Source organism: Barbus barbus (genome assembly GCF_936440315.1).
Source record: "Barbus barbus genome assembly, chromosome: 37".
NCBI classification, from domain to species: Eukaryota; Metazoa; Chordata; class Actinopteri; order Cypriniformes; family Cyprinidae; genus Barbus; species Barbus barbus.
In genome coordinates this window covers 7,051,232-7,078,999 of record NC_136715.1, presented here as the reverse complement: position 1 = coordinate 7,078,999, position 27,768 = coordinate 7,051,232, and the positions used below count along the sequence as shown (strand labels likewise).

The following is a 27,768-nucleotide window of genomic DNA, read 5'->3' as shown; positions in this document are numbered from 1 at the left end:
TTTGGTCTGGTATTCACACAAAGGTATAATATCATATATCACTGTTACAGTGCTATCTGAACCTTGCCAGTTGCCAGTGGTCATTACATATATGCTTAATTTTTTTAATTTTAGCATTTAAGAAAAAGGGTTTAGAACGACATAAGGGTCAGGAAATTAAATGTGAAGTTAATTCTTTTTCACTTTTGGATAAAGTTGCTTGATACATCTGGATTTCTATAGAAATACCACCACTGTGTCAGCAGGTAAATGCTTTGATCGTGAAATTTTGTTTCCACATAGCTTTACTTTCTCAAACATACCAGCAAATCCATCCTCAGTCCTTTCAGCCCAGGATTCCTCCACAAAAAAAAACAAAAAATAAAAAAGTATCAGCTGATGAAGAAAAAAAAAATGAACGGCTGAATTACTATAAAATATAGAGCTTTAATTTATTAGTCAGCAACGGCAAGAGGGGAAAAAAATCATTTACACAATTATCACAGTAACATCACCTGTGCATTTAGTCTCAAACTGATGACAAAATAAAAACACAAACATTTCTAAAGACACATCTTAAAAATACCAGGAAATTGTACAACCATTTTCTCTTGCTGTAAGACACTGCTTCATACTGGATTTGGGGCCATGTGGTGCTTTGCAGGAACAGTAACAATACCATCAACTGCTGAGAAAACAGTCAACGTTTTAAGGTGAATAGTTGCCCTCTGTTTTGCCTTTATAAGCCGCGCAGAAAAAGACCATCAGCCTTCTGTCAAACACTGACCATAAAAATATATGAACAGAAAGAACTGCAACGTAGCTATCTTTAATTTTGTAATTACAATACAACTACATAAATCATGCACACAGTGAAAAGCCAGCTTCCCAAGACCTCCAGTAGTTTAAAACTGTGATAAAATGCTCTATACAGTGGAAACACATTTTGAGAATGAATATAGGTATTGTCATATATCAGGATGTGTCTTTTATAATATTGTAGCATTCGCCAGTTTATTTAAATTCATATTTAGGCTATGTGCCTAGCTTAATCTCACAAAACCGTACCAGATCATATTTCACCCCAAAATGAAAGGGAATATAATTATATATAATTGTTGCTTAAAACCAAGTCCCATGTCACCAGATTTGCATTGTGACATATCAATATAATTGCATTGTGATCATAATATTATAAAAAAAATGCATTCTCACTATAATGAGAAAATTAGTATATTTGTCTAATTTTGTAATAACAATTTACATTTGAAAAACTAAAACATGGGTGTAAATGGGAAATTGAAAAGAATGGCTTAATTTACTTTTTTAGTGGGTGAAATATGACCTGGACGTGCTTTCGCATTTGTGCATTCATGACATCATCGCGCTGCAAGTTGGTTTGTGCTTTTAGTCTTTTCAAAAGTGGCATAAAAACAATAAAAGCTTACTAAGAGCCCTCAGCAGCTGTTTTACGTTAGTCAAAACAGTCACAAAAAATTGTGCCATGAAACTTGATTACCTTAAACATTTGTGCAATGAAACAGATGCGTTGTGCATACAGAGTGACATTAGGAAGACAGTATGAGCTGGTGTATCATTGTAAACAATGAGGGACCAGAATGCACTTAGGGGTGGGACTAGTGGTGAGGTGCATTGTGATGTCAGCGTCTCCTGCCTCAAGTGTCTTTCCGTGTGAAGAGTCCAAGGGGGAAGATTCATCCCCGTTCGCTCTTTCCATACCCATCTCAGTTCAACATAGTTCATAGTCTATGAGTTTATGTCAACATATACGAGTCGTTAATGCCCGAAAGATGGAAATTGGAGAATTTCTTTTGTTTCGTTGGTAGTTGTGACAATAAAAATAATATTACAATAATATTTGCCCGTTAGGTACTTATACACAAAGAGCATTCATTTTTCTATTTAAGTACAAAGAAATCCACAGAATGGAACTATATACAACCTACAATAAATACTGTGTATGATATCATCTTTATGTGTTAAAAGGGAATTCCGTTTGTTGCTTGCAAAGTTCGGTTTCATTTGATGGAAGTTTTTCTTTTTTTCCAGGTTTTCCCCTTTTAGAAGTCTTTCCTGTAAGGCCGGGGAGGGGCGGAAACGCCCTCATGTCTCCTCCTCGTCCCCATGATGTCTGCGATTCCGCGGTTTCTTCTGTTCCTTCAGCTCTTTAAGGTCTTTGGCCTTGATGACCCCCGTAAGCGGGTCTCCATATTGCCAATAGTCCTGGCAGTACTGGTTTATGAGGCCCATCTCAGGCTGACTGAGGATGGTCAGAAGGTCTTTGTATTGTCCGGCGCTGGGGGTCCAGGGGCTGGACTGGAGCGAAGACGTCACCGGATGGCCCGATTCCACCAGGATGTTGTTGACGGCCTGGTTGGTCAAGACCACCAGCTGGAGTTTGACCAAGGTGTGCTTGAAGTTCTTCTCTGTGGCTGTGCAGACGTAGATACCAGAGTCGGAGGACTGGAGGGAACGAAGTAGCAAGCCTTGATCTGTCTTCATCACGCGCCCGTCGGTACGGACCTGAAGAAACACAAAAACAGCCATGAGAAATAAAGCAATGAACGTTGGAGGTGTCATTCAGACTGCTTACTGTTGCATATGGTTGGCTGATACCAATAAGCAATATTTTTATGATATTATGAATTATTTTTATGATTTTTAATTTTATATATATCATATGGTATATGGCTGATTGCTGCGTGATTGGGAACATCGGCACGCAGGTGGTTCTTTCTCTATAAAACATCTCTTTGCTCGACGGCTTGGAGTGCTCTTGGTTGGATCTAGTGACGGTTCTCCAGTCCTTTGTACCCTGTCTCTGGATCGAGACGGGTTTAACAATGATCCATTTTAGGCCTGACGGTTAAATAAATTTAAATGTTTTTTCAACGCAAATGCACTCATATTCTCCTGTAGTGACCCTTTCGGGGATTGAATTATAAATATTAAATTTATTCATTTGACATTTTATTCATTTTTAGCTGACGCTTTTATCCAAAGCGACTTACAATTGCTATATATGTCAGAGGTCGCACGCCTCTGGAGCAACTAGGGGTTAAGTGTCTTGCTCAGGGACACATTGGTGTCTCACAGTGGATTCGAACCCGGGTCTCTCACACCAAAGGCATGTGTCTTATCCACTGCGCCATCACCACCCATGACTACATTTTTACTATATACTATACTTACAAAATATACAGTAACAAATATATAACATCATTATATTTGTACAATTATATTGATTTAATATTATATATTAAATATGAGAAAATATACCTGTATATTAGACATTATAAAATGTTATTTGAATTATAATTAAATTGCTATTACATTTATACTATACATTATGTATATATGTGTAGAGAGAGTATAATTACATTTAAATTGTATATGTACAATATTTTATTACGTTTACACAATATTATACTATAAATGTATATGCTATACGTAATGCATTATACTATATGTAAAGTGTAATTATACAAATATTTGAAAATAAACATTTTTAATTATATAATTTTTTACAGATCATTTTTTAAATAAAAAAATCAAATCCACTTTCTCATGTTATCTTTATCATACTATTATTGTCATCCAGTATGTCTAAAAAAGGAGGATACTGAATCTATACCATTTGCTTTATATGTATGTAATTGTGTGTCCTCACCTCTCTCCTCCTGTCGCTGTTGTCTCGGTGGAGGTGCCATTTGATAGCAGCGTGGGGTGATCTGGCCTGGCACTCCAAAAACGTGCTGCTGCCCTCCACCCCGTACTGCACCGTCTCTAGAGTGTTCTTATTGGCTGGACAACAACAACAACAACATGTCATTTCTCATTGACATCAGCACATCACTGGAGCGAGAACGAGAGCTGGCCATGAACTATTAGAGCAGAGCCAGTAGAATGTGAGAGTCGTGTCAGGCAAACTACAGTAATGTAAATAAACTCAGTTCAGATCAAAGCACAATGATGTCTTCTGTTAACAGCTCATTATGGTCGTATAAAGAAAGCACAACTGTATTTTACATATACGCTTAATTTATAGAAACAAATTTTACAAAATAAATGAAAATGCATAAAACTGAATTCATGAACTGATGATGTTGATAAAAGCGTTATGCTATGAAAACAACTATTAGCTGTAAATTATTTATCTATGAATTAGTTGTGCATACAAAATATTTATTAGATGGATACATTTACACTAGAATAAAAAACAGGCAGAACTAAATCCATTTATTGCTATTATACATAATCAATTTATATATTTGCAAATATTAATTGTAGTAAAGTTATGCTAGTAGCTTACTGTTGGAATTGAATCCTCTGCACTGCCTTATGGGATTCCCGTATTTCACATCCTGTCGCCGACTGCGTCTGAAAGGAAGCCAATATGACAAAATAAGAAATTAATTGACTAACTGATTACACACATATAAGGGAAATTTTGTAGACTGCTCATATGATTAGATTATTCAAATTCTCAGTTTCAACACGCTAAAGATATGACGGTCAGCCCGGATGAACGCTGGCAGCCTGAACAAGCGTAAAGTTCAGTGGAGAAAGAAAAGATCAATCTGTCTCTCTGGGATTTCATCTTTCTGCAATTTTAGGGAAAGTCCCATCCTGTTTCACAATAACAATACTCGCCCTTCACTAAATAAGATCCATACGGACACCTGTTGACTCAAACACTTTGGAATAAATTAAAATGTATGAGTATAGCAGACACTTATGAAAACTGTCATTTCCCCTCAATATGACTAATGCATCTGACGGCATAAGAGCAAAACATCTTCAGTTGCAACATCTAATGAACAAAATTTCCAGAAATTAGGAGGCTGTGACTAAATGAGGATCGAATCATCATAAACGCACAAGACTGGAATACGATCTTTGATGCACAAGAGTTTTTGAATTATTTTTGTTTGGGTCTTATTAATGTGTGTTTCATTATTTCCTATCAATGTTAATAAAAAGAGACCAAGAAAGACATAGGCCAGATTATTGAGAAATTATGGAAAATGGAGATGCAGATTCAAATCTAACGGACTAACCACTAGGCTATTGTTCTAACATGGCATTTTAAAACTGTGTTACTGTACATACCTAAATGATGTGTATGTAAATATGCTGACTTAACACTGTGTGTAAATGTAATTTGGTTTGAAGTTCTTTGGCATATTTACCTTTTCTGTGAGTCCGAGTACCGAGAGCAGGATTTGCCGTCCCAGGCACAATAAGGGTCCCGGGCCAAACAGCAGTCTGCGCAGGCCTCACCATAGACGTCACACCTGTGCAGGGCCAAATGAGTCACACCAACCGCAGACGCCACATATAGTTGTTGCTGCAACAAAATGATAACATATTGTTATGCAGAGGTACAGTCTTTTTTAACATTTTGCAGATTCTGAAAGGTGCATGTAAAGTTTTGACTTCAACTGTATATAATTTGATTCCAAAACTTCAAGGTACATCGTTTTCTATTTTCAAACCTTTGTTTCAGCTCTAATCTAACAGTGCAGGTCTGTGCAGGTTTTGAACTGCAAATGTAAGCCTGTTCTGATAATGGAGCTTTTTTTCCCTCCAGCATTTAGACACTTGACATTTCCTTTTAGGATCCGCTGTTTTAAACCAGCTTTTCTGGGAGGACTAGGGTTTAAATTACAGCCTAGTAATGATGTCATGCTACATCTGCCACAAATCCAAATCATGGTGAAAGAATAAAACACAACGTGAAATGTAATATTTTATCTCCATGCATCTGTAAAAGTTTTATCCCCATATGAAAGCGGTTTATGGATTACAGAGACAGATAGCAGCTGCATGTCTAGCTTAAGTGGGTTTATTGTTGTGCTTTTCATGGGTTCGGGAATCCTTACAGTATTTTATAGAAAACATCAATGTTTGTGAACAATGTTATCAGGTTTAGCGTACAGCAAATTCTTACCCGTTTTGAAGAAATCTTCATAGTTGTGATAGGAGTAGGGACCTGAAAGTAAAAGATGTAAAAAATGTATTAGTATAGTAAGATTTGTTTTTAAAAAAAATTATTGCTTTAGCAAGATGCACTGAATTTACTGAAAGTAACAGTAAAGACATTTATAACGTAACAAGTTTCAAATAAATGCTTTCCTTTTGAACTCTCTATATTTTCTATAAAAGAAAATGACTTTTTCCACAAAAATATTAAGCAGCACAACTGTTTTCAACATTGATAATAATAATAAATGTGTCTTGAGCAGTAGATCAGCATATCAGAATGATTTCTGAAGGATCATATGACACTGAAGACTGGAGTAATGATGCTGAAACTTCAGCTTTACTATCCCAGGAATAAATTACATTTTAAAATGTATTCAAATAGAAAAAAGCTTTTGTCAATTGTAATAATATTTAACAACATCACTGTTTTTACTGTATTTTTATTAAATCAATGCAGTCTTGATGAGCTGAAGAGACCAATCAGGATCAAGTATTCCAAAGAGCTGTGTAATATTAATAAGTACAACAGGTTCAGATCTCACCTTAAAGACCTCCACTTCCTCCAGCACCAGTTCCTCTGTCTGCAGGTCATCTCTGGGCAGGACAATCACCTTCTGCACTGTACCTCTGTCTGTAGGCCAAAAGAAAGACAGATTAAACTGCCTCTTTCTAAGTGCACTTCCATTTTACAAGTCCCAAAACATTCAAAGCGCCATGATATTCCTCTGACAACTTTGTATCTATTCCATTTTCCAAGCCTTTTGTCTTTGCATCTTATGCCCTGATAAAATCATGATTATTATCTTTCACCGAGTACAGAAACACTTTGAGGTTCTCTTTCTTCCCATCCCATCTACCGTGTAGACCCTTCACATTTTCCACACACCATCCCTTCCTTTAAAAATCCCTCTTTTGTCTTTTGTTTTCCCTGTTTTTCACGGCATATTCATCTTTCAGCTTGGCTGTACCCTGTCAGGCTCTGTCTCTACTGGAAAGCTGAGGTATTTCAGTGGCTGTGTCCTAGCGAAAAGCTTGTTTGATTTAAGCGTGCCATTGGATTCCTCCGTGCATGTCACCGGAGATTTATTGCAACCGGAGCAATACATCTAACCTGAGATTTGAATGCAGGCGAGCGCCGGCAGCTGAAAGCCAGGAACGTTCCTGTGAGTGCTTGTAGGTGCAATGGGCCACGTAGAGTTGCTTTAAAATCCCATTAGACTCTCAGACTCACAAAGCAAGAAAATCAGACTAAGAGATAACCTACAGCACGGCGAGAGCAAAGAATGATGTCATTTTGACTCTTTAAAGTTGGAAAAGAAGATGAGAGTTAGGCAGATCATCTGTTGTAGGTTGATGGATACTACTAAAGTGACCCTGCAGCCTTAAGGTGCTGCATTCACAGTTTTTATATCAAGAACAGAATGATGGAAACACAAAGCCTATAGAGTAGAATAAGTAGAGTCAGATGCTTTCACCTCCTTTGATAAATGTACAGTACACGGAGAATGAAACTGACTATTTCCCTTTATCCCGCAGCAGTTTCAGTGTCTTGACAAAGGTTTAAAGACAAGGTAAGATGACAGTTACTGTACATAAAAAAAACTCACATACACACACATTGCTATACCAGTGTAACACTGATAATGAAAAATAACACTTTAAATTAGGTGTCCTTTACTATGTAAATACATAATAAAATAAGTTCAAATTGTATTGCAAAACAAGGTGTCCTTGTTACACGTTACATGTACTTACTATTATAATAACAATAAATGATCCTAACCCTATCCATATAGTAGGTACATGTAGTTAATTAATATTACTCAGTCCTTAAATGTATAATTACACAGTAAAAAGGACAACTTAAAATAAAGTGTAACTCAAAACAATTTTGCTGCTATTGAGGTGGGATACGGGTATGGGTGGGTTTAAGAGTGGGTTAAGGTATAATGGATGAGTCAACAGTGTACCTATAAATGCAATTACAGAAATTAATTACAGATGTAATTACATTGAAGTATTTTTAAAAAAATATAAGTACAATGTAAAAACACGCATGTACACAATAAGTGCATTGTATCAAATGATTAATTTAAATGCAAATACATAGTAGGCTAGTAGGGTTAAGACTACCTAATGTAAAATGGGGCCTGTTTTTCATTTTATTAAAAAAAAAAAAAAAAGGCATTAGATAGCAACAACACTATGGAGAAAATGAATGCTGTTATTAACAACATTTTTAAATTATACTTGTTATACTTGTATCGCATTAACTCTAGTAGCCCTAAACATACAAAAGCTAAAATTAAAACTAACAATAAATATAACCATTTATTTTTATATAAATATAAAGTTTTAAATGAAAATGAAAACTCAACTAAACTGAAATAACAAACTGAAAATAATATAAATATAAAACTGTGCATATTTTATTGCATATAATATGATAAGTTAACATTAAAAAAAATAAATATGTAAAAATCAGGCTAGTTTCCAAACTCACCTGTACCCAGGAAGAGTACTTCATAGTTGCCGTCTGCTGCGGTCACCTGGTCCACAGTGATGGTGGTGAACTCATAGTCCGCGTTGGTCCTGACCACCAGGGGGCGCTTGTGCACTGGATACACAGCGTGGTACATGGTGGCATGGTTCCTCATGAAGTTGATGACCTCGTCAGGGTAGTCTTTCGTTGACTTCATGTTAGGGGTGAAAGTCCCACCAGGACACTAGTAAAAATGGGTAAAGGGGTCCAACCTTAGCCAATTAGATCTCTGTATTCTCCTAATATTAAGCCTAACTTCCAAATGGGTATATCTATAGGATAAACCACACTAATAATTTGTACTTTCAGCTTGGTTAAGTTCAAGCCTGTTGTTTTAACCTACAACAGCAGGTTTAGATTAATATTTCTATATCAGTATGCCAATAATTCATCTTATTATTGATAGTCTGGTTCATAAGAGGCTGAAACTCACTGTTCCTGGACGAGGGTAGGGGATTTTTCCAGTGTAGGCCACCCACTGATAATTGGGACCTTCTTTGTGGGCAAAAGGTCCATTGAACACCATCCGAATGTCTGCCATGGAGTAGACGCAGACTGCTGAGCCTTTAAATACAGAGCTGGGGGGAAATGTGACAGTTTTTGTTATATAGCTTATATACTGTATAGAACTATTAATATATAAAGCATTTAAAAGTGTACATGGAAAAAAGCAGATGCAAATGCAGTGAACAACTGCCCATGCTAAACAAGCCCTTTCAGTGTTTACTACAACTTCCAGATGGAGGAAGACCTTGTCTGGTATATTCAAACTCACCCAGACACAGAGAAGACCCCATAGATGACGGGATTTTTAGTATCCTGCGTGGGCTGTATGTACACATCCCCTAAAAGACACAAACATAGAGGAGCATTGCTGTGACAAAGCTGGAGAACACTAATATTTGCAGTGCATAAATCAAGCGCATTTCATGAATCTTGGGACAAACTTCCTGTGACTCAGAGTTTCTCACTGCATTTCACTCTCCATCTCTGAAGTAATGAGAATTTTTAGTCAATGTTTTATAGTTTTTTTTAACAATAGCAACACTAAGCCACACTACAATCTACAACACACAAACTGCTTTTAATATTTTAAAAATAGATAAAACACTTGGGTAAATAAGATAGTAAACTGGACAGTAAATAATGTGAAGGAGACATTGCATGTCATCACTATTATGAAACATGCTGAGCTGGCTTGCATAAACAGTGTTTCTGTGTGTAAGGGAATAAGTGAGTGTGTCCGCTGAAGTGCCCCTCAGGGAGAACTCATAGGATAATAAGGACGAGGATAGCAAAGCATATGGTTCCTATTGCCTCACACACACATCCTGCCAACCATTATATCTGAGTGTAGCTGTATGTATAGTGCAGGTGAAGCATCATGTGTATATGGATCAAAGACATGGGCTTATAAGACAACCAAAAATTCATTCATAACTCATTCCCAGTTCTTGAAACTAATGATCTTCTAAATGAAAAATGCAGAAGGCAGTTGTGGAATAGTTAATGCACATGTTTCAGATACACAGAGTTCATTTCAGAGATGCAGGTTCAAATTCAGTCTGCAACATCTCCCATCCCCTTATTTTTCTTATGCTTTCAACTAATAACACTTTAAGGACTCTCTTTTGCCCGTGCCAATGCATTTGGCAACCTGAGGCAGATTTCCTCCCCCTTTCTCCTTCATAACAGGAGAACTTTAGACAATGATGAACACACATACTTTTAAAATGACACATCTTTACAGCATTTTTTTAACAAACATTTGGCCATATGGGACGAATTTGCCAAATTCTTAACATATTCCAACTGTTAGAACTCCCGTAAATGCAAAGCCAAAGTCACATGAGCACAGCAGCTGTATAAAATCGGTTAACATCTACAAAATCATTCTTCACTGAACAGAAAAGGCAGAAAATTTCATTAAAAACATAAAAGCATTTATTAACAACTTATGCGAACTACTTCAAAGTGCAACAATCTACAATAGAAAGTAATATAGGATGGTATTTGATTTGGTATGCATCAATACTTCATTGGATTGCTAAAACTTATGCTATGATATTAATGGTTAACATTATTTTTCCCCACCCATGTGACCTTATAGAGAAAATCAATTATGATAGAAAATTATGATAATATAGATTGTGTACTCATGAATCATGCATAATAAGACCAAAACTATTTATTCAGAAAGTGAACTACTACTCTTTTTAATTTAAATCAACAAGGATGCATTAAATTGATCAAAAGTGACAGTAGAGATATTCATAATTTTGCACATACTGTACACATACTGCAGCACAACAAATCAACATATTAGAATAATTTCTGAAGGATCATGTGACACTGAAGCCTGGAATAATTGCTGCTGACAGCTTTGCATCACAGCTTTGCATCACAGGAATAAATTGCATTTTAAAAACAGTTATTTTAAATTGTAATAATTTTTCACAATATTGTAGTTTTTACTGTATTATTCTATTAAATAAAAGACTTCTTACTGAGCCCAAACTTTGAAATCATTGTGTTTATATAAGAGATCTAATTTCTAAAGAATGTAAATGTGTAATTCTGATCATTCTGACTACTATGACACTGTGTACTTAAACTCCCATCTGTATTATAATAAAAGCTTAATCCTATTCATTAGTAGACCAACACAACTCACAACGAACTACAGCTTTATTGCCTTATTAAAAATGCCTGGACATCCCTCCTTCAACACACACAACTATATCCACAAGGTCTCCATGAGCCTGTGTAAACATCCTCCCCACTAATAAAGAGCCAAATGTGTTTATACTGTGCTCGGGAGCCCAAATCTGTTCTTTTAATATGAGCAACAGCAATACATTCCAGCATGATCATAGTCCGCCGTTTCCCTACATCACTGGGGCCAATTAGTCTAGAAATGACTGTAAGTGCGAGAGAGAGACCCTTAGTGGACCCGGCATTCCTGTCGGTACACCTGATCCGTCCACAGGGCACGGCCTGCTCTCTGGACATCATCCCAACTCCCTTCAAGTTTCTCCACAGCTCATAGCACATCTCCCACACCTTCAGGCTTCTCAAAAGAGCCTTTTGTTCAGAAAAAGAGGGTGGATTTCTGTAACACGGCTCCGAATAAGCCATTATCCATCTCAGCATATGGACGTAGGGGGGGAATCTTGTGCCATATGGCAGGGAGGGTGAGGTACGTCACCTGGCCCGGTGTAAATGCAGACCTGGAGGCCCCCGTTAGGGGATCCAGGATGTTGTGGGTGGATGGAGGGTTTGCATGTGGTTTTGTAGTAGGGTGTGGGCGACATTGGACAGGGCCACTGAAACCTGACTAACCAGGAGCGGATCTTTCTCATTCACACACAGCTAAAGTGATCCCTGACTGGCCTCTGGCCAAAGCAAACCACTTTAAGAGCCGAGATGGGGCCTTTCAACTGATTACTTTATCTGTTGGAGATGAACAGAGTGAGAGAGAAACGGAGACTTACTGAGCTCATCGAAATGCGTTTCAATTCCATCAGCTCCTGGGACCGAGCAGATGAGACGGGCTTTCAGGAAGGTGCTCCACTTGTTGACCAAGCAGCAGTGACCGCCGTCATCGTTCTGTAAACACACACACGTTGAGAGCCGTCAGTTTGAGTCGAAATCAAAGAGAGGTGAAATAGTTGCTTTTAATTCATGGCAAGCCCCTCCGCAGCGGGAGAGAGAGGAGCAAACAGTCAGGAAAAGTTAGCTGTGAGAAGACAAGATTGCAAATAGTGTCTCATCTGATTCACAAAACACACCAATCTGGTCTGATGGCCGGCCAAATTTCAGGGAGGGGTGGTTGAGGAATCCTGATTTATCATCTGACTTCAATCACAACCTACTCGTTTGGAGGTACCGTATGAAGGGAAAGTTCACCCAAAAATGAAAAAGAGCTGCAATTCCTTATTCTTCATTGCAATGTTCCAAACCAGCTTTGCTTACTTTCGTCCGTGGAACACAAATATAATGTAATACTGTAATACAGTAAATTGAAATAAGAGATTTAAGCTTCAAAGGACAAAAAAAGGACATTAAACACCATAAAAGCATCAAAATAGTCTGTAAACTAGATGTTAACTGCTATGACCAGGAGTCAGGGGCCAGAGTCACAAAATCTTATTAAGAACGAAATTAAGACATTTCTTAAGATACGTTCTAAGAAGTTTTTAAGACTTCTTTATTTTTTCTTTGTGAAATGTTCTAAGATATTTTAAGAACTTATTTTTTTCTTATAAAGAAAGTGACAAACTTTCAGATTGTATGGTGGGTCTTGTCAAAGATGCACTTGTCAACTAAATAAAAGACAAAATGTAAATAACTTTTTGGTTTCCAGCAGATTACATATCCATAATAAACATGCAAACTGTTTTTGTTGCAATAGGCTTGATGGAAATCAATAACTTCACTAGACATCTTATTTTGGGGTTTTTAAGACAAGTTGGAGGTTATCCTAAATTTCAGAGGTTATTTACAGTACAATGATTTTTTTTCAGGCATTCAAATTCCTCTAATGTTTCGTCTTTAAGAAATGTTTTTGGGAATAAAAAAATCTTCTTAATTTCATTCTTAAATTAGAAAATAATAAAAATAAGAAAAAAATAAGAAAAATGGCAGTAAGGAAGAATTTTATTCTTAAGAATGCTTCGTGAATCCGGCCCTGAATCAGTCCTATTTGTGAACGAATCATTCAGACTGGTTTTGTGAACTGGATATTCTATGTGAAATGGATATACTAATATTTCAATTTTCATCGACAATTTACATTTTGCATGACTTCAGCAGACTGGGAATATAATGGAAAAATAAAGGAAAATCCACAATACTATTTTTGAGCTTGACATTCCCAGTCCTCACTGACATTAATTCAAAATCACCCTTTGTGCTCCGCAGAAAAAAAGCAAGTCATACTTTTTGGGGAATGACATGAGTAAATGAAGAAATTTCCATTTTTGTCTGAACTACCTCTTTAACAGATGCAGCTAAATGAGTTACATACAACAAACTGTATACATGATATGAATGATCATACCCCAGGCTCTCTCTGCGTGTTTCATCTTTGATTGCATGACTCATTGTTATTAATAGAAGCTAAAGATCTTTGTGCGAGAGGGTGGATGGCGACCAGATGGGTTCAGATGTGAGATGCAGAATGGCTGGTTCTCCGGAGGGTGATCCATGAAGCCCTGAGCACAGGGGTGTGTTTGCGTGATAGGTCACCACATGACCCCGACTCATAAACAAAGACCTGGGGGGCTGCACGACAGAGACCACGCACTCATATAAACACACCCATAAACACAAAACAGAAAGCAGATAAACACAAAAAACCCAGCCACCCACACAAACAGACATGCAATGTCATATACCACCATGTGGTTCAAAAAATACACAAGCACAAACCCATTTACGAAGACACACAAAGCTTTTGCACTGTATATATGCTAATATTCTAAATGTTTTTTTGTGTGTAAGAATGCATCCAATGAATCGAAAAGTGACAGTAAAAAAATTTTTTTTTTTTAAATGTGTATTTCAATTTCTGTTTTGACTTTCTATTCATCAAAGAAACCCAGAAAAAAAAATGCATCATGGCTTTCACAAAAATATTGCGCATCACAATATTCAATACTGATAATGGCTGCTGAAAATTCTGCTTTGCCATCACATGAATAAATTACATTTGAATATATATTTAAATAGAAACCAATTATTTTACATTGCAATAATATTGGACGATATTACTTTACTGTATTTTTCTGAAAAAAATATTATTGACTCCAAACTTTTGAAAAGTTGTTCCTGCCATCGACTATTAAGCTATTTACAATTACCTTAATCCTAGCTAAGATTTTGAGTTAATTAGTCCAAGCCTTATAATAGTCAATTTATGATGCTTTTTTGCCCATTTTGAAACTTGACATTGTAAAACAAATTTCAAAAATTTCTTTAAAACATAAACTAGCCATTATCCAAACTCTATAAATACTGCATTTTAGCTTAAAATTTCAAAATAATTAAAAGATATTTGATCCATTTATGTGGGTTTTGTATGGTTTAACAACATTTATCCCTCCAAGTATAGCTAAACACGAACACACCCACAAGCTTATATTAAGCCCAAGAAGATGCACCACAAACCCCTGAGTTTACCCCTGTGGCTCAAGCCTGCCGTTCCATGTTTGTTTTCATTGCCTTGCTCAATTTGCAGTTGTGGTCTGGCGCTATTTTCATTAAGAACTTGTGGTTAAGCTCCACGCTCGGGACAAATCGTTGTGGTACTAGTGAATAAGCCATCTTCTCCATTGCATGCTCTGGTGAAGAAACTCTGTCATACGCAGAATGGCTGACCTGACAGGTCAAAAGGTCAAAGGTTCAGGGGTCACATGGATAGAGAGACGTATTGTAAGCAGGGAGGTCAAATATGTGTGGATTTCGGCACGTCAGCGGCAAGCAAACAGTAATGGCACAGTCAAGTATCCACAAACCACGGCTCGCTCGCTCGCTCTCGGCTGTAGCTGGAATCTCTTTCAGAAATGCTGAACAGTATAGTATGTCTCAAACTTTGGCTCATATTTATCACATCATATTTTAGGTCAGAGACTTTAGCTCACCAGGCAGATTCGGCCGATGCGTGACTGTGATTTGGGGCTCTGGCCCATCTCAGAAGACTTCTCACGGAAGAAAAAGTAGAGTTTGTCATCGTTTTTTTCGTTGCTGTCAGGGATGAGGTGCACATGAACAAATGAGGGATCTAAGATAAAAAAAAAAAAAAAAAGAAAGAGGGAGGGAGGGAGGGAGAGAAAACTCAAATGTCATTTTTCATTTTGCACAATTAAAAATCTATCAGCCTGAGAAATTACCTGAATTAATTAGCACCATTTAAGTGATCTGCATAAAGGTGATGGAAAAGTAAAAATGGAGAAAACAAACTTATGCACAGAACTGAATTGAGATAAATTGCCCATCTTTTTGATCATTAGATGAATGGCAAAGTGTCACCTAATTTACCTGAACTCTACGTTACAATATATAAAACAATATAAATATATAAACACAAACCCATACACAAAAACTGAATTAAATTTAATTAAACTAAAAATTAAATAAAACACACTCATATCCACTTATTTACCATTTAGCCATCTTGAGTTGTATTGATCAGTGCGCATGACTGCATTTTTCCCCAAAGTTCGGAAAATAGCAGAGTCTGTTCCCATGAAATCAATATACACCCCAGCATACAGTTCTCCATCTAAGAGTTACAAAAACAGAAAGATACAAAGAGAGTCAGAATGTAAGTATCTGTGAATGTGAAAGAATTAAACATTTGATTTATAAGCTTTTTTCCCATAGTGAAACATCAGCCACACCCATGATGGTGCATTATTGCCTGGAGATCCAACAAGGCACAGAAAAAGAACATTTAACTTATCAAATGCTCAACTTACGGTGCAATTACAGAGACTATCAGTCGAGAGAATAATTGTTTTCAGAAGTATAGAATTTTTTTTATTTGATTAATAATTATGATTAAAAATTGTTCTTCTTAGTATTATTACTTTTTAACAATAATACGTTAATTATGCATATGTTAAGAATTTGACACTAACACTGTACAACGATATAAAGCTTGGCTTGGTGGCAACTGCCAACTTACATTACATACTGCACAAGATTGATGCCCACTGGGTTTCATATGCGCTGGTCATTATGCATGTGCATGTGAGGGGTTATTATAGCCTCTGGAGGAATTTGTTCCTTGTTAAGTAGTGTGGAGGTCAAATGTGTGTGAGTGTGTGTGTGCGCGCAGAACCCAGTTGCAGGCCATTTGAGCAGGTGTCTCAGCGTGTAGTTGGCAGAGGCCACAGCAGTTAAGGAGGGGCCGCAGAACCACGGCCAGGCAGAGCGCTGTCATGAGCGGCTCTCATGATTAATTCCCTCTCGGAGGAATCCAGAACACAGGGCCTGCCCGTTTTTGCCCACACTTGCTTCTGTGTACAGCGGGAGATACGAGTTCAATCGGAGGGGTTTGTAGAGGAAATGGATGTAGAATAAGTTTGTTGACAGTCTATTTGCTCTGCCCGGCGGCGGTTTTTCTGATGGCATATCAAAACTGTTGATTCTTAGGGGAAGTCTAGGTGCCAACCTGTCAGAAGGCCTTGTAAACTCAACCAAACAACTCTAATATATGAGGTGGTAGTTAACTACAACCAGACAGGCAAGCGCTGAAGTGTTCTTTGGACGAATAGCATGCCAAATTGTTTGCAAAAGCTTCCTTGTCATGTTTGTTTGTGGCTTTTAAGGTCGCACTTTGATAAATTGTTTTACTGGATTAGCCAAGTGGTTTTGCTAGTTGTGGGCTTTGCTAAGCTGTGCTGATTAGATGGTTTAGCCGGTTGTTTTCCTAATCAAGGGTTTCGCTGAATTACCTGCTGCGCAAGCCCTGCTAAATTGGGGCTTTGTGTTGTTCTTTGGACTCGGCTGATGATGTGCTAGTTTGGGGATTGTTTAGTCAGGAAAAAGCTACAACAGATTTACAACAAATTATTCACAAAATACTGTAGATTTTCAAGTCCTAACAACATACATGCAATGATGAGCAAAATCAAGCTTATGTAGCCAGCAGAACCTAAATTCATAAACTTGCATGTGTTCCTATCTAGGGCCGCATAATTTTTGGGGAAAAAAGGATGAATTGGGAAAATAGAATGACTAATAATAATAAGCATTATTATTATTAAATGTTAACAAAATAGTAAATGTTGCACTGCAAAATTTTTAATAAACATGTAATTTTAAGAATTTAATTTTACAGTACAGATGTAAAACTAAAATATTAATATTTATGGCTGATTTCTTTTTTTTTTTTTCATTTTCAAGTGTTAAACCATCAAGCTTTTATTTTGGCAGAGTTGACAGTTTCTCTGTGAATTTTTTATTTTTTTTTGCCTCAACCACTATTCTGACGCAACGTTACCAAAGACGGGTTTGCTAGTGCATGAAGACTTGCAGTGAGAAGCATCATTAGAAGGCTTGTTAGAACACTCCGTGCGCTTGGTTGATTCGCATGCTTCAATATAAAAGGCTTTTACTGCCATCTGAGTTTTCCATTATGAGTTGCTCCGAAATCATGGTTTGCTTTTCCAATATACACAACAAATAATGCAGTGATTTCTCCATTTAATTCAATTTAATTGACACTAAGTCGAGAAATTTACCATCTCATGAGAAAATTCCATGTTGTTTTTAAGGCGTGCAGGAAAAGCCAGTCACTTTTTTGGGCAATAGCTGTGCAATAAGTCTTCTAAAAAAGCTTTGAGTAGACACTAAAGTGAATGCTCATGAGGATAAAAAAATTTTTTTGTAGGAAAACAGGTACAAAAGACTGCATAATATGGCTGTTCACCTAAGTGGAAATATGTTTCCACAGTTTTAAATGAAATTGCTGAAAGGCCTTACTAATCAAAGCAGAGACGCTGTTCAGTTTTGGATCATATGGACACTTTCCCTTCCCAGAATCCTCCTTGCCTGGCTCCAGATGGAAGACGTATTCCTGAAAGAGATATTGAAAGCAAAGATTAGCTCTCTCTGTCTTATGGTCAATAATTCTGTGGAAACAATTTGCATATGTCCTCAAATCCCTACAAAACATGACACGGATTTAGTTAACAAGGTTAGGCGTGTGTCAGCATGATGCACAGGTGGAAAGAAGAAAGCAATAGCGCAAAATCAAATAATCTCAATGACAGATCACTGAATACAATGTGCAGATAGAAAGTTTCACTATCCAAACTTTTCTGCTCGTCCGTAGCCTGCTAACACCTGTCTAATCCTGTATCGTGAGCGTGGTGGAATGACTTACTGACACCAGCCCATACCAGAATCCCTCAGGCATGATGTAGAAACACTGACTGACAGGTATTTGGATGTGCGATTTAGGAACTGCCACGAGCGTGTGCTGACATGCCCCGAAGACTCGCCATGAGCCAGATCCATAGCTTTCTAACCCCAAATTTTCCTTTACAGTCACAGGAGGAGACGGAGGAGTGCTGGATATTTCTAATCTTATGTATCAACATTCATTTAAAGGAGAGTGGAAAGGCTGTCAGAATATTCAGAGTTGTCCAGCATTAACAGATTCCTTTTCACCCGTTATTAAAATCAACACTGCAGGAACAAACCAACACTGGCAGCTCCTGCAGTGTTGCCTTGAATTAGAAAGGTAAAACTTGCAACAGACACCCTATATTCTTCTGTTTGACACAGTTGATATGAGGCATTGAATGGAAATTATAGTGTGCTACAATAACTGCTCAATTTTGTGAGAATTATCTATTATTTTGTTAAGTTTAAGTTTTCAGGTTTGGGCTTGCCATCAATTCATGCCACATTTTGTTGTACTTGTTTCTCCAATGATTTTTCATTCCCTGACCATTTTCAAGCGACAATTGAAAACTCGTCTCCATCATCAAAATTCGACTTCATCATAAAAAAACAAAAACAAAAAACTTTGCTTTCTCTTTTCTTAACCCCCCCCCCCCCCCCCCCCCACCCCCACCCAGCATGTACTAATCTGAACAATACCTGAAACTTTGTATTACAAGCTCTTCCTGTGTTTATTTGCCTCTTTGTGATGAATATCTTGTTGTATTCCTCAATTGTAAGTCAGTTTGGCAGTCGTAGTGCGGTTGGATCATTTAGTCAACAAAAGTGTAGTGTAAGGATTTAGACTTCACATTCTGATGCTCAAACCTAGAGTATTGTATTTGGAGGGAGCTGAGGTCATGAGAAGGTTAAGCGCTTCTTCCTGTTATTTCAAATGTAGGACGGCTGAAATATTTGAGTAATGTTTAGCTGTGTAGGTCTATTATTTCCTCTGCTCCTTTGTGTTTGGTAGAGCCGACTTGTGTTTGCTCTGGATCAACCACCTAAAAGTTTAGCATTCACTCCTTTGAGGGCAGCAACGCTGAGGTGGGTGATGAAAATAAAGCAAAGAAAGTTATGTATTCCAAGTTATTTATTTATAAAGAAACTGCAATAGTACCAGAAAAAAAAAAAAAAAAAAAACTTTTTTGGAGTATGTAATGTTCCATTGCAAAATCTTGCAAATTAACGATTAACTAAGCTCAGAAGGTAGTTTTGCGGGTTGAACTACAAAGAGAGAAACATTCAACAAGCTAAGACATTACAGAAGAACGGAACTTAAATATAGATCAGCCAAGAGAGGTTAACCATGAAGACATATATTAAAACTAAAAGAAAGTGAAGACAAAAAACAAGATGTGACACAGAACAAAGCTTTAAAAGAAAACATGTTAGAAAGACAAGACAAAGAGTTAACAAAAAACATCCAGACATCAGCTACAGATGAGGTGGAACAAGAAAGACACAGAGGAACGAAGAGCATGCAGGCTATGCATCTTTAGACACAAGGAGAGCCAACGGGCTCACGAGAGACGTCCAAATCCGTGTCCCACCTGTAGTCCTGTCTCATCAAACACTGTTTCAGGTTCAGCTGCACGACTAGCTCTTCCTCTGGTCTGGGGCATCTGGAGATGCATGGCGGTCTAAAACAGAACATAGTCACATGATCTATGATGTTACTCACTTACCAAGCACGGTTGCCCCTTTAAAAAAAATAAAATAAAAGACGACAAGTTCAGCTAGGCACTGAGGTGACCTTTAACACTTAGAGAAAACAATAATTATGACATGTATGTGTATGTATGTGTATCTATGAATGCTTTTGCAAGTGAAACAGCAGCTCTGTTCCAAAACCTAATGAGCTAAAAAAAAAAAAAAAAAAAAGAGTTAAAGTCATCACTGCAAGTATCCATCACAGTGAAGGAAATCCCAGAATGCACTGCACAGAGCTTAATGCATGATGAAAAAATACATACATAAACATACATTTTATATTATAAACATTTAATTTTTTTCTATAACACATACATCATATTTCACATGTGTGTGCAATCAATTCATGCTAATTTTAGCTTGTTTTTATCATTGTGAAATATTTAATAGTTTTACATAGACATTTAAATTAGTACAGTATATTAAAAATATTAATAAATATTTAAATGTATATATATAAAATAAAAATATAAATAAGTTATATTTATACATTTTATTAATATGACAATTGTTTAGATTTGTCTCCTTGCATTCTACCATTCTATCTTCTACGTTTACTTTTACTACTTTTATTATATTATACTTTTATTATAAATGAACTATTTTACACAGTATTTATGTGGATTTTTAAATGTTACGCTTTGCTTACTGTATTGTGTTTGTTCATTATCACTTTAGTAAGGATGTTACTTTGGTAGTAGGGGAAGTTGACTCTTGCAACATAAACCAGCCTAAGGTGGTTTAAGATGGTCTAGCTGGTATCCCAGTCTCTAAAACCCCTCTAAAACCGGCAAAATAGACCTGGTTTAGTGCACTGTTTTTAGCATGGACATCAAATTGCTCACTAGGTTGCAGAGTTAGTGTGTGAAAGACATCAGGCTCTACAGATATCTTGAAGTAAAGCAAAACTCGTTTGGGATTGTGGTGTCATGTGTTCGCACAGATGTAGGATGTAGGATGGTTTGACCATGATGAGTTGCACAGCCGGCTCTCGGAAAACCCCAAAAATCAACATTGAGAGTCAGTACGTCTGCTGCGGCCACATGTGTTTCTTTCAACATACTGTCTTGGGTAGCGTCTGAATGCAAAGACTGGGCTAGCACGCCAAAAACTTGCTACAGTCGGCCACATCTGGATGTCTTTGGATTAATGTGCGTCTGTATGTGTTAGACGTGATGTGTGTCGTGCTCATTGGGACAGACTATGAGATGTTTGCCTGACTGGAGGACTTTGTGGACGCAGTCTGTGACCCAGGTTTCCTGTCTAGAAAGAGCTGGGTGTTAAAGGGTATAATATCACCTCTCAGCTCTTATACTGTAGAAACATTCACATGGGGAGGGCATAAAAAGGATGTGTGCCAGTCCTGGGAAATGTTGAGGAAATTCATTATTATGGTGAGCTACAGACCACCAGCACCATACTGAGGCGCTATAATGGGAGCTCCCTTAGCATAACACAGATCTCAGACTTGAAACTAGGAAAATATAGGAATAATTCTGTAATTATTTACTTACTCTCGTGTTATTCTAATCCCATATGACTTTCTGAACAGCATTCAATACAGGTCTTTAGATATGATATATGATATATGTGATATATGATATGACAAGACAATACAATATGTATTAATTCATTTATTTTAATATTTGTATTTTATTTGTTAAAAATAATTTTTATATTTTCACAATTATTTATTATTATTATTATTATTATTATTATTATATTATTGCATTAATATAACTACTGTATTATATAAATTATTTTAAGCATATAAATAAGTATTATATTAGGTATTATTAAGTATATAAATACGTTTTTTTTCTATTTTCTATTTTTACTTTAAATGAATTAGTTCAAGTTTAACATTTTTGCCTTGGTATCAATGGCATCAAGTTTTTTTATATATATTTCATTTTATTTCAGTTAGCATTTATTTTATTTCAAGTTATAAAAATAGATTATGGTTTTGGTTTTAACTGTAGTTAGCTATAACCCTGGTTTTGAATGACAAAGTTGCATAAACATTTTCATTTCATTCATTTCCATTAAGAAATACATAACCAGGTAAAATAATTGTAGCATTAGCTTAGGTGTGATTTTATAAGCGTTTGTGTTTAAAAAAAAAAAAAAAAAAAAAAAAAAAAAAAAAACAGACTTCTATTAATTCCACTTTAAACGTCCCTGAGCCATCATTAGAGAACAAGTGTTGTATTTAGAGAGCCGAAAGTACTAGCTGCACAAGCAAGGGTCCTAAAAAGGCAAAGAGGGTCCACAGAGTGATGCCTGGCTGGAGTGAAGAAACTCAAGCTCTTCAATTAAAGAGTAAGACTAAACAGGAGAGAGAGTTATAGCGCGTCGGGGAAGGCAGCTGTGAGGGTGAACGCCAGCCAACACCTGGAGGGTTTTTAATGGGGGAGGAGGTGACACAAGGGGACGGTGAGTGAGAAATCACACTTGATGAACTGTAAGAGTCGGTAATGAATAGATTTGTTGAGAAATCTGGAAAAGGAATATCTATAAATACAGTAAGAACACCTGTGCCTCACAGGTATCCAGGTGTACCCGCTATGTTTAAGACTCTCATGCCCTGTTACCCCACTCTTACCATAGGTTTGCGTCCTCTGTTGACATAAGTGCACACTGGGTTGTAGGCGCCCGTCCCACACACGTACAAGTGTGTCCTGTTCCACGGCTCGATCAGACGGATGAAATTACCGCACTCGCCCTGAGAGAGGAAACAATCACGGTAATTATTTTCACACATGTATGCGACAGACTGAACAAAAGAGCCATTAGACCAGACATTAAAATAAAAAGTGAAATTGTGGCTTTTAGTTCCAGTCTGTTGGCTTTTAGGTTGTGTTAGCATTAAATGCTACTGCTAAACGCTAAGAAAATAAACTTTAGGCAGATATAAATATTTGAATATTAGTCCTACACTTCTGGGAAAACGGACCAAAACTTTGATGGCAGTATTCAGAGACTGTTTGTCCAAAAACAAGAACTGTAACAATGCCAGAAACATACTTTGCTAGTATGCAAACACAGATGCTAATGTTTGACCAATGCAATCAGGTATACGGGTAGCTAGCTATAAACATGTCAGCATTTTAAATCATTTGAAACTTAAACTTTGTTGCTCCACTTTCACTGTAATCGACCTCAAAGAGAAAGTGGCTGTGGAAGACTATGCAATATGATAGTCTATGATAATACTCTGATGCAGAGCATTTCAAAATTCAGGGTTGGTAAGATTTTTAAATGGATTCTTATGGAAATTGTGAAACATTTTTCTCAGGATTTCTTTGATGAACAGAAAAGTGTGAAAGAACAACATTTATTGGAAATAGAAATAGTTTGTAACATTATAAATGTATTTGTCACTTTTGATCATTTTAATGCATCCTTGCTGAATATAAGTATCAGTATCTTGCCCTGAAATTTTGGATTTCATCAACATGCATGCATTCACAGAGTATAAATAGGCAGCTAATCATGCTTTTGTATAGCTGTAATGAAAATGAAAGACTATCACCCATTTTAAAATGTTTCTAAACTCTGTACTGGCATTTATTTCAGCAACTTTACGTTCAATAATTCAAAAGAGTCAAATCAGAAAAAAAACCTACATGAGGAATAATTTCACAGCAAGTGCATTCAACATTATTAATAATTCATGAGCTGTGGTTAAAACCCATCACATCCCACAACCAAACTGACACTAAGTACCATACCAGAGCACAACAAATCACCCCAAATGTAATGCACCCCACAGATGTGCAGATGATCAGGTGATGCACAGTTTCTTTACCAGACCACTAAACCGCATGTCCAATTCCATGTATCCACAAATCTAGGAATTTGACCGGTTCGAGTTCGTCTCACACTGGATCTAGCATCTGTTTTCCTTCTCTGAATATCAGTGCATATTTTTTTATGTGTGGTTTCTGACCAGGAAGGTTGAGGTTTGTAACGCATATATTTGACCTCAGCACTACTCCTAAACCTGAATATCTAACTTTCACTTCATTTATATCAGCATATATTTTTTGTTGAGCTGGGCTGTACACAGGGCTGTAGACCTGGACCTGACCAAACGATTGTTTATATGCTGTGTATTTGTAATGACATTTACAGCTTAAAATCCAAACCACAAACAGATGTCACATAGACGTACTGTAGTGTTTCATAAGTGAGCGCTGGAGATGAGTTGATATGTCTAAACAAAGATATCTTGCGAGCAAATGATGGCCAACTGTAAACTGAAAAACGGGTTGTGTATATTGTTATAACGCTGTCGGTGTATATAACATTTAGCTCCAGTTCTCTAATTTGATGCGCCGAGCGGTTTTCAGGAATGCTGTTCTCAGTTTTTCACGGCCTTCCAGATCAGAGTATGTGAGTGGAGTAGAAGCAAAGACGGCACTCACGTTTGTGTCTTTGCCACTTAAAACACACTCCGTCTTCCTTTGCGGGGAAACAGGCCAGTGTATCTGAAAGAGAGCATATGAGAGAGAAAGGTCAATCCCATTTGTCACAACAATGACACGATCTCAGAAACGATCCCCTTTAACTCAACAACCTTTCACTGTAATGAGCAGAACTAGCCAGGGAATGTTCACGTGAACTTTTATAAGGCCCCAGGGTTCCCCACATATCCAGGCTTTAGTTTTATAGAATTTAATAGTCAGTTTCCTGCATTGCTGTGAGCCAATCAGTAAAAGTAACAGTGATAGAGGAATGACCCTCGGAGCCTACTGTGATTTAGGCTATGACTTGTGTTTGTTCAGGAACTGAACACAAAACAGAGTGAACATCTTTCTTTAAATTAAATAATTAAAAATAAAATAAGCAAAAACAGTGAAATATGGTATACAAAATAAATAAATAAAAACAATTACAAAATTTAATAAATAAAACAACTATATTCATAAATGATAAATTCCTAAATCATAAATAAAAAATGAAATCGAAAATGAAATAAATAAATCTAGCCACCAATCTACACACGTGGTCAAAATTGTTGGTACCCTTGGTAAATATGATCAAAGGCAGCTGTGGAAATAAATCTGCATTGTTAATCCTTTTGATCTTTTATTTAAAAAAAAAAAAAAAAAAAAAAAAAAAAGAAAATCACAAAAATCTTAAGCTTTCATTAGAGAATAAGAAATTAAAGTGGGGGAACATTTCATTATGAAATAAATGTTTTCCTCTAATACACATTGGACACAATTAATGGCACCCTTTTATTCAATACTCTTTGAAACCTCCGTTTGCCAAAATAGTATAGGAGTTTTCTCCTATAATGCCTGATGAGGTTAGAGAAAACCTGACAAGAGACTAGAGACCATTCCTTCATCCAGAATCACTCCAGATCCTTCAGATTCACAGCTCCATGTTGGTGCTTCTCCTCTTCAGTTCAGCCCAGTCATTTTCTACAGGGTTCAGATCAGAGGACTGGAAGCAGCTGAGAAGATCATTGGTGTCTCTCTCCCCTCCCTCCAGGACATTTACAGCACCCGTCTCACCCGCAAAGCCCTCCGCATTGCAGGTGATCCCACCCACCCGACACACAGCTTCTTCAGTCTGCTGCCATCAGGGAGGAGACTGCGGAGTCTCCAGGCGAGGACCAGCAGACTGAAGGATAGCTTCATACATCAGGCTGTCAGGAAGCTGAACTCCCTCTCGTCCTTGCCCCCCCCTCCCCCCTCTTACCCCATGCAACACTGAACTCTGACACTACAGCTTTTATCCCTGTATCCACCAAACCCATCTTGAGTGTTTGCTGCTAAAAAGCTACATTTTTAGTTACATCTGACCATAGAAGCCAGTCCCATTTGAAGTTCCAGTCATGTCTGACAACTGAATATGCTGGAGATTGTTTTTTGGTGAGAGTATTTTCTTCTCTTGATTTTTTTCTTGAAGCCCTCCCAAACAACATGTGGTGATGTAGGTGCTGTTTGGTCATTTTTTTAAGGTTTTCTGACCCCGAAAATCAACGTTTTTCTGCAATTCTCCAGCTGTGATCCTTGAAGAGTCTTTGGCCACACAAACTCTCCTTCTCACCGTGCATTAGGACGATATAGACACATGTCCTCTTCCAGGCAGATTCATAGCATTTTATGTTGATTGGAAATTCTTAATTATTGCCCTGATGATGGAAATATTTTTCACTGCTCTAGCTCTTTTCTTAAAGTCAATTTCTAATTTATGAAGCTCAATTATCTTTTGCTGCACATCAGAAATATATTCTTTGTTTTTTCTCATTGTGATGGATAATTAAGGGAATTTGGACTTTGTTTTCCCTCCTATTTATATTTCTGTGAAACAGGAAGTCATGGCTGGATATTTTCATGTTCATAATCACCCTGGAGTGGTCAAAATTATAAATATGAATGGGAATATATTTCAGATATATTTTACTCAAGAATTTCTAGGGGTACCAGTAATTGTATCCAACATATATTTGAGAAAAAACTTTTTTCAAAATGATATTTCCCCCACTTTAAATTCTTATTCTCCAATGAAAGCTTAGGTTTTTGTGATTTTTTAAAATAAAAGATCAAAAGGATTAACAATGCACATTTATTTTCACAGCCATCTTTGACCATATTTACTAAGGGTACCAACAATTCTGACCACATCTGTATCCATCTATGTGGGAGGCAGATGGAGTGATTAGTGTTGGTTCTTACTATGAGGGGTTCTCGGTTGATGTCGTGGAGGTCCAGGGACAGTATGTAGTCTTTGCTGCCCACATACATGCGGTCATGATCCTCATCCATGCGCAAGATGCGATAGTCTGATGTGTTCAACAGGAAAGAGAAGTGATGGGCTGTACCTGTAGACCTCAGATCTGCAGAATGAGAGAGAATATTCAGTTCAGTCATCGAAAATAGACAAGCCATTTATTGCTACGACATTGTTTGTTTTAGAAAGATTTACACAGAGAGATAAAGCGCTCCACGCCCAGTTTCATTCCATTTCCATAATTGCTTAAATACATATCATAAAAACATGGCAAACTGACAATAACATAATCGTTTTGGCCACAGTTCACAACAATGAAAACTCAATCTTTTTTCAACTTATGAGGTAATAGACAGTTTGTTATTGCAGGGACAAATCATGGCAACCGAATCTGTAATTATGTCTTCAGATTTTTCCAATCTTATCTTAGGAGACACCCAAACATAGTAAGGTCTGAGAAAGGAAAAAGGAAAAAACACCACCTCATTTCCAAAGAAAAAGGAAGTTATCAATAAATTAAAATATATATACACTGGGATTTCCACTATAGCAGCCCTGCCTCTCTTTCTTTTTGTATGTAAGAAATTAAATAAAAAAGTACTATAATAACATTTTTGTGTAAATATAATTAAATTTAGGATATGAAAATGTATAAAGGGCGTAAAACAGTTAACCTGGTGTTGCACACAGGTCACAGAGGACAAAGAACACACACACACACACACACACACGTCTCTTCAGTGTGTCTGTCAATCAACAAGTCAGGAATCACCCAGTAGAGACAATGATTAAAAATAAATTCTAATCTTAGTAATTTA

The 27,768-nt window shown here is 36.9% G+C and overlaps 1 protein-coding gene across 2 annotated transcripts in view; it reads right to left on the bottom strand.

The window, feature by feature from the left end:
* Positions 1 to 408: 408 nt before the first annotated feature.
* LOC306856815 (semaphorin-3F-like) overlaps positions 409 to 27,768 on the bottom strand; it is a 66,913-nt gene continuing 39,553 nt past the window's right edge. The window contains exons 3-19 of one of the 2 annotated variants that reach the window (XM_079396295.1): positions 26,896 to 27,056; positions 24,631 to 24,693; positions 22,806 to 22,925; positions 20,041 to 20,130; positions 18,023 to 18,116; positions 15,696 to 15,815; positions 15,175 to 15,314; positions 12,025 to 12,139; positions 9,306 to 9,375; positions 8,964 to 9,108; positions 8,492 to 8,714; positions 6,531 to 6,619; positions 5,954 to 5,995; positions 5,193 to 5,350; positions 4,313 to 4,380; positions 3,671 to 3,804; positions 409 to 2,523 (exon numbers count right to left, since the gene is read on the bottom strand). In XM_079396295.1, the coding sequence (XP_079252421.1) occupies positions 2,104 to 2,523; positions 3,671 to 3,804; positions 4,313 to 4,380; positions 5,193 to 5,350; positions 5,954 to 5,995; positions 6,531 to 6,619; positions 8,492 to 8,714; positions 8,964 to 9,108; positions 9,306 to 9,375; positions 12,025 to 12,139; positions 15,175 to 15,314; positions 15,696 to 15,815; positions 18,023 to 18,116; positions 20,041 to 20,130; positions 22,806 to 22,925; positions 24,631 to 24,693; positions 26,896 to 27,056 (2,252 nt within the window). In that variant the 3' untranslated portion in view covers positions 409 to 2,103. The remainder of the gene's footprint in view (positions 2,524 to 3,670; positions 3,805 to 4,312; positions 4,381 to 5,192; positions 5,351 to 5,953; positions 5,996 to 6,530; positions 6,620 to 8,491; positions 8,715 to 8,963; positions 9,109 to 9,305; positions 9,376 to 12,024; positions 12,140 to 15,174; positions 15,315 to 15,695; positions 15,816 to 18,022; positions 18,117 to 20,040; positions 20,131 to 22,805; positions 22,926 to 24,630; positions 24,694 to 26,895; positions 27,057 to 27,768) is intronic. The other variant, XM_079396296.1, reaches the window with a different exon arrangement.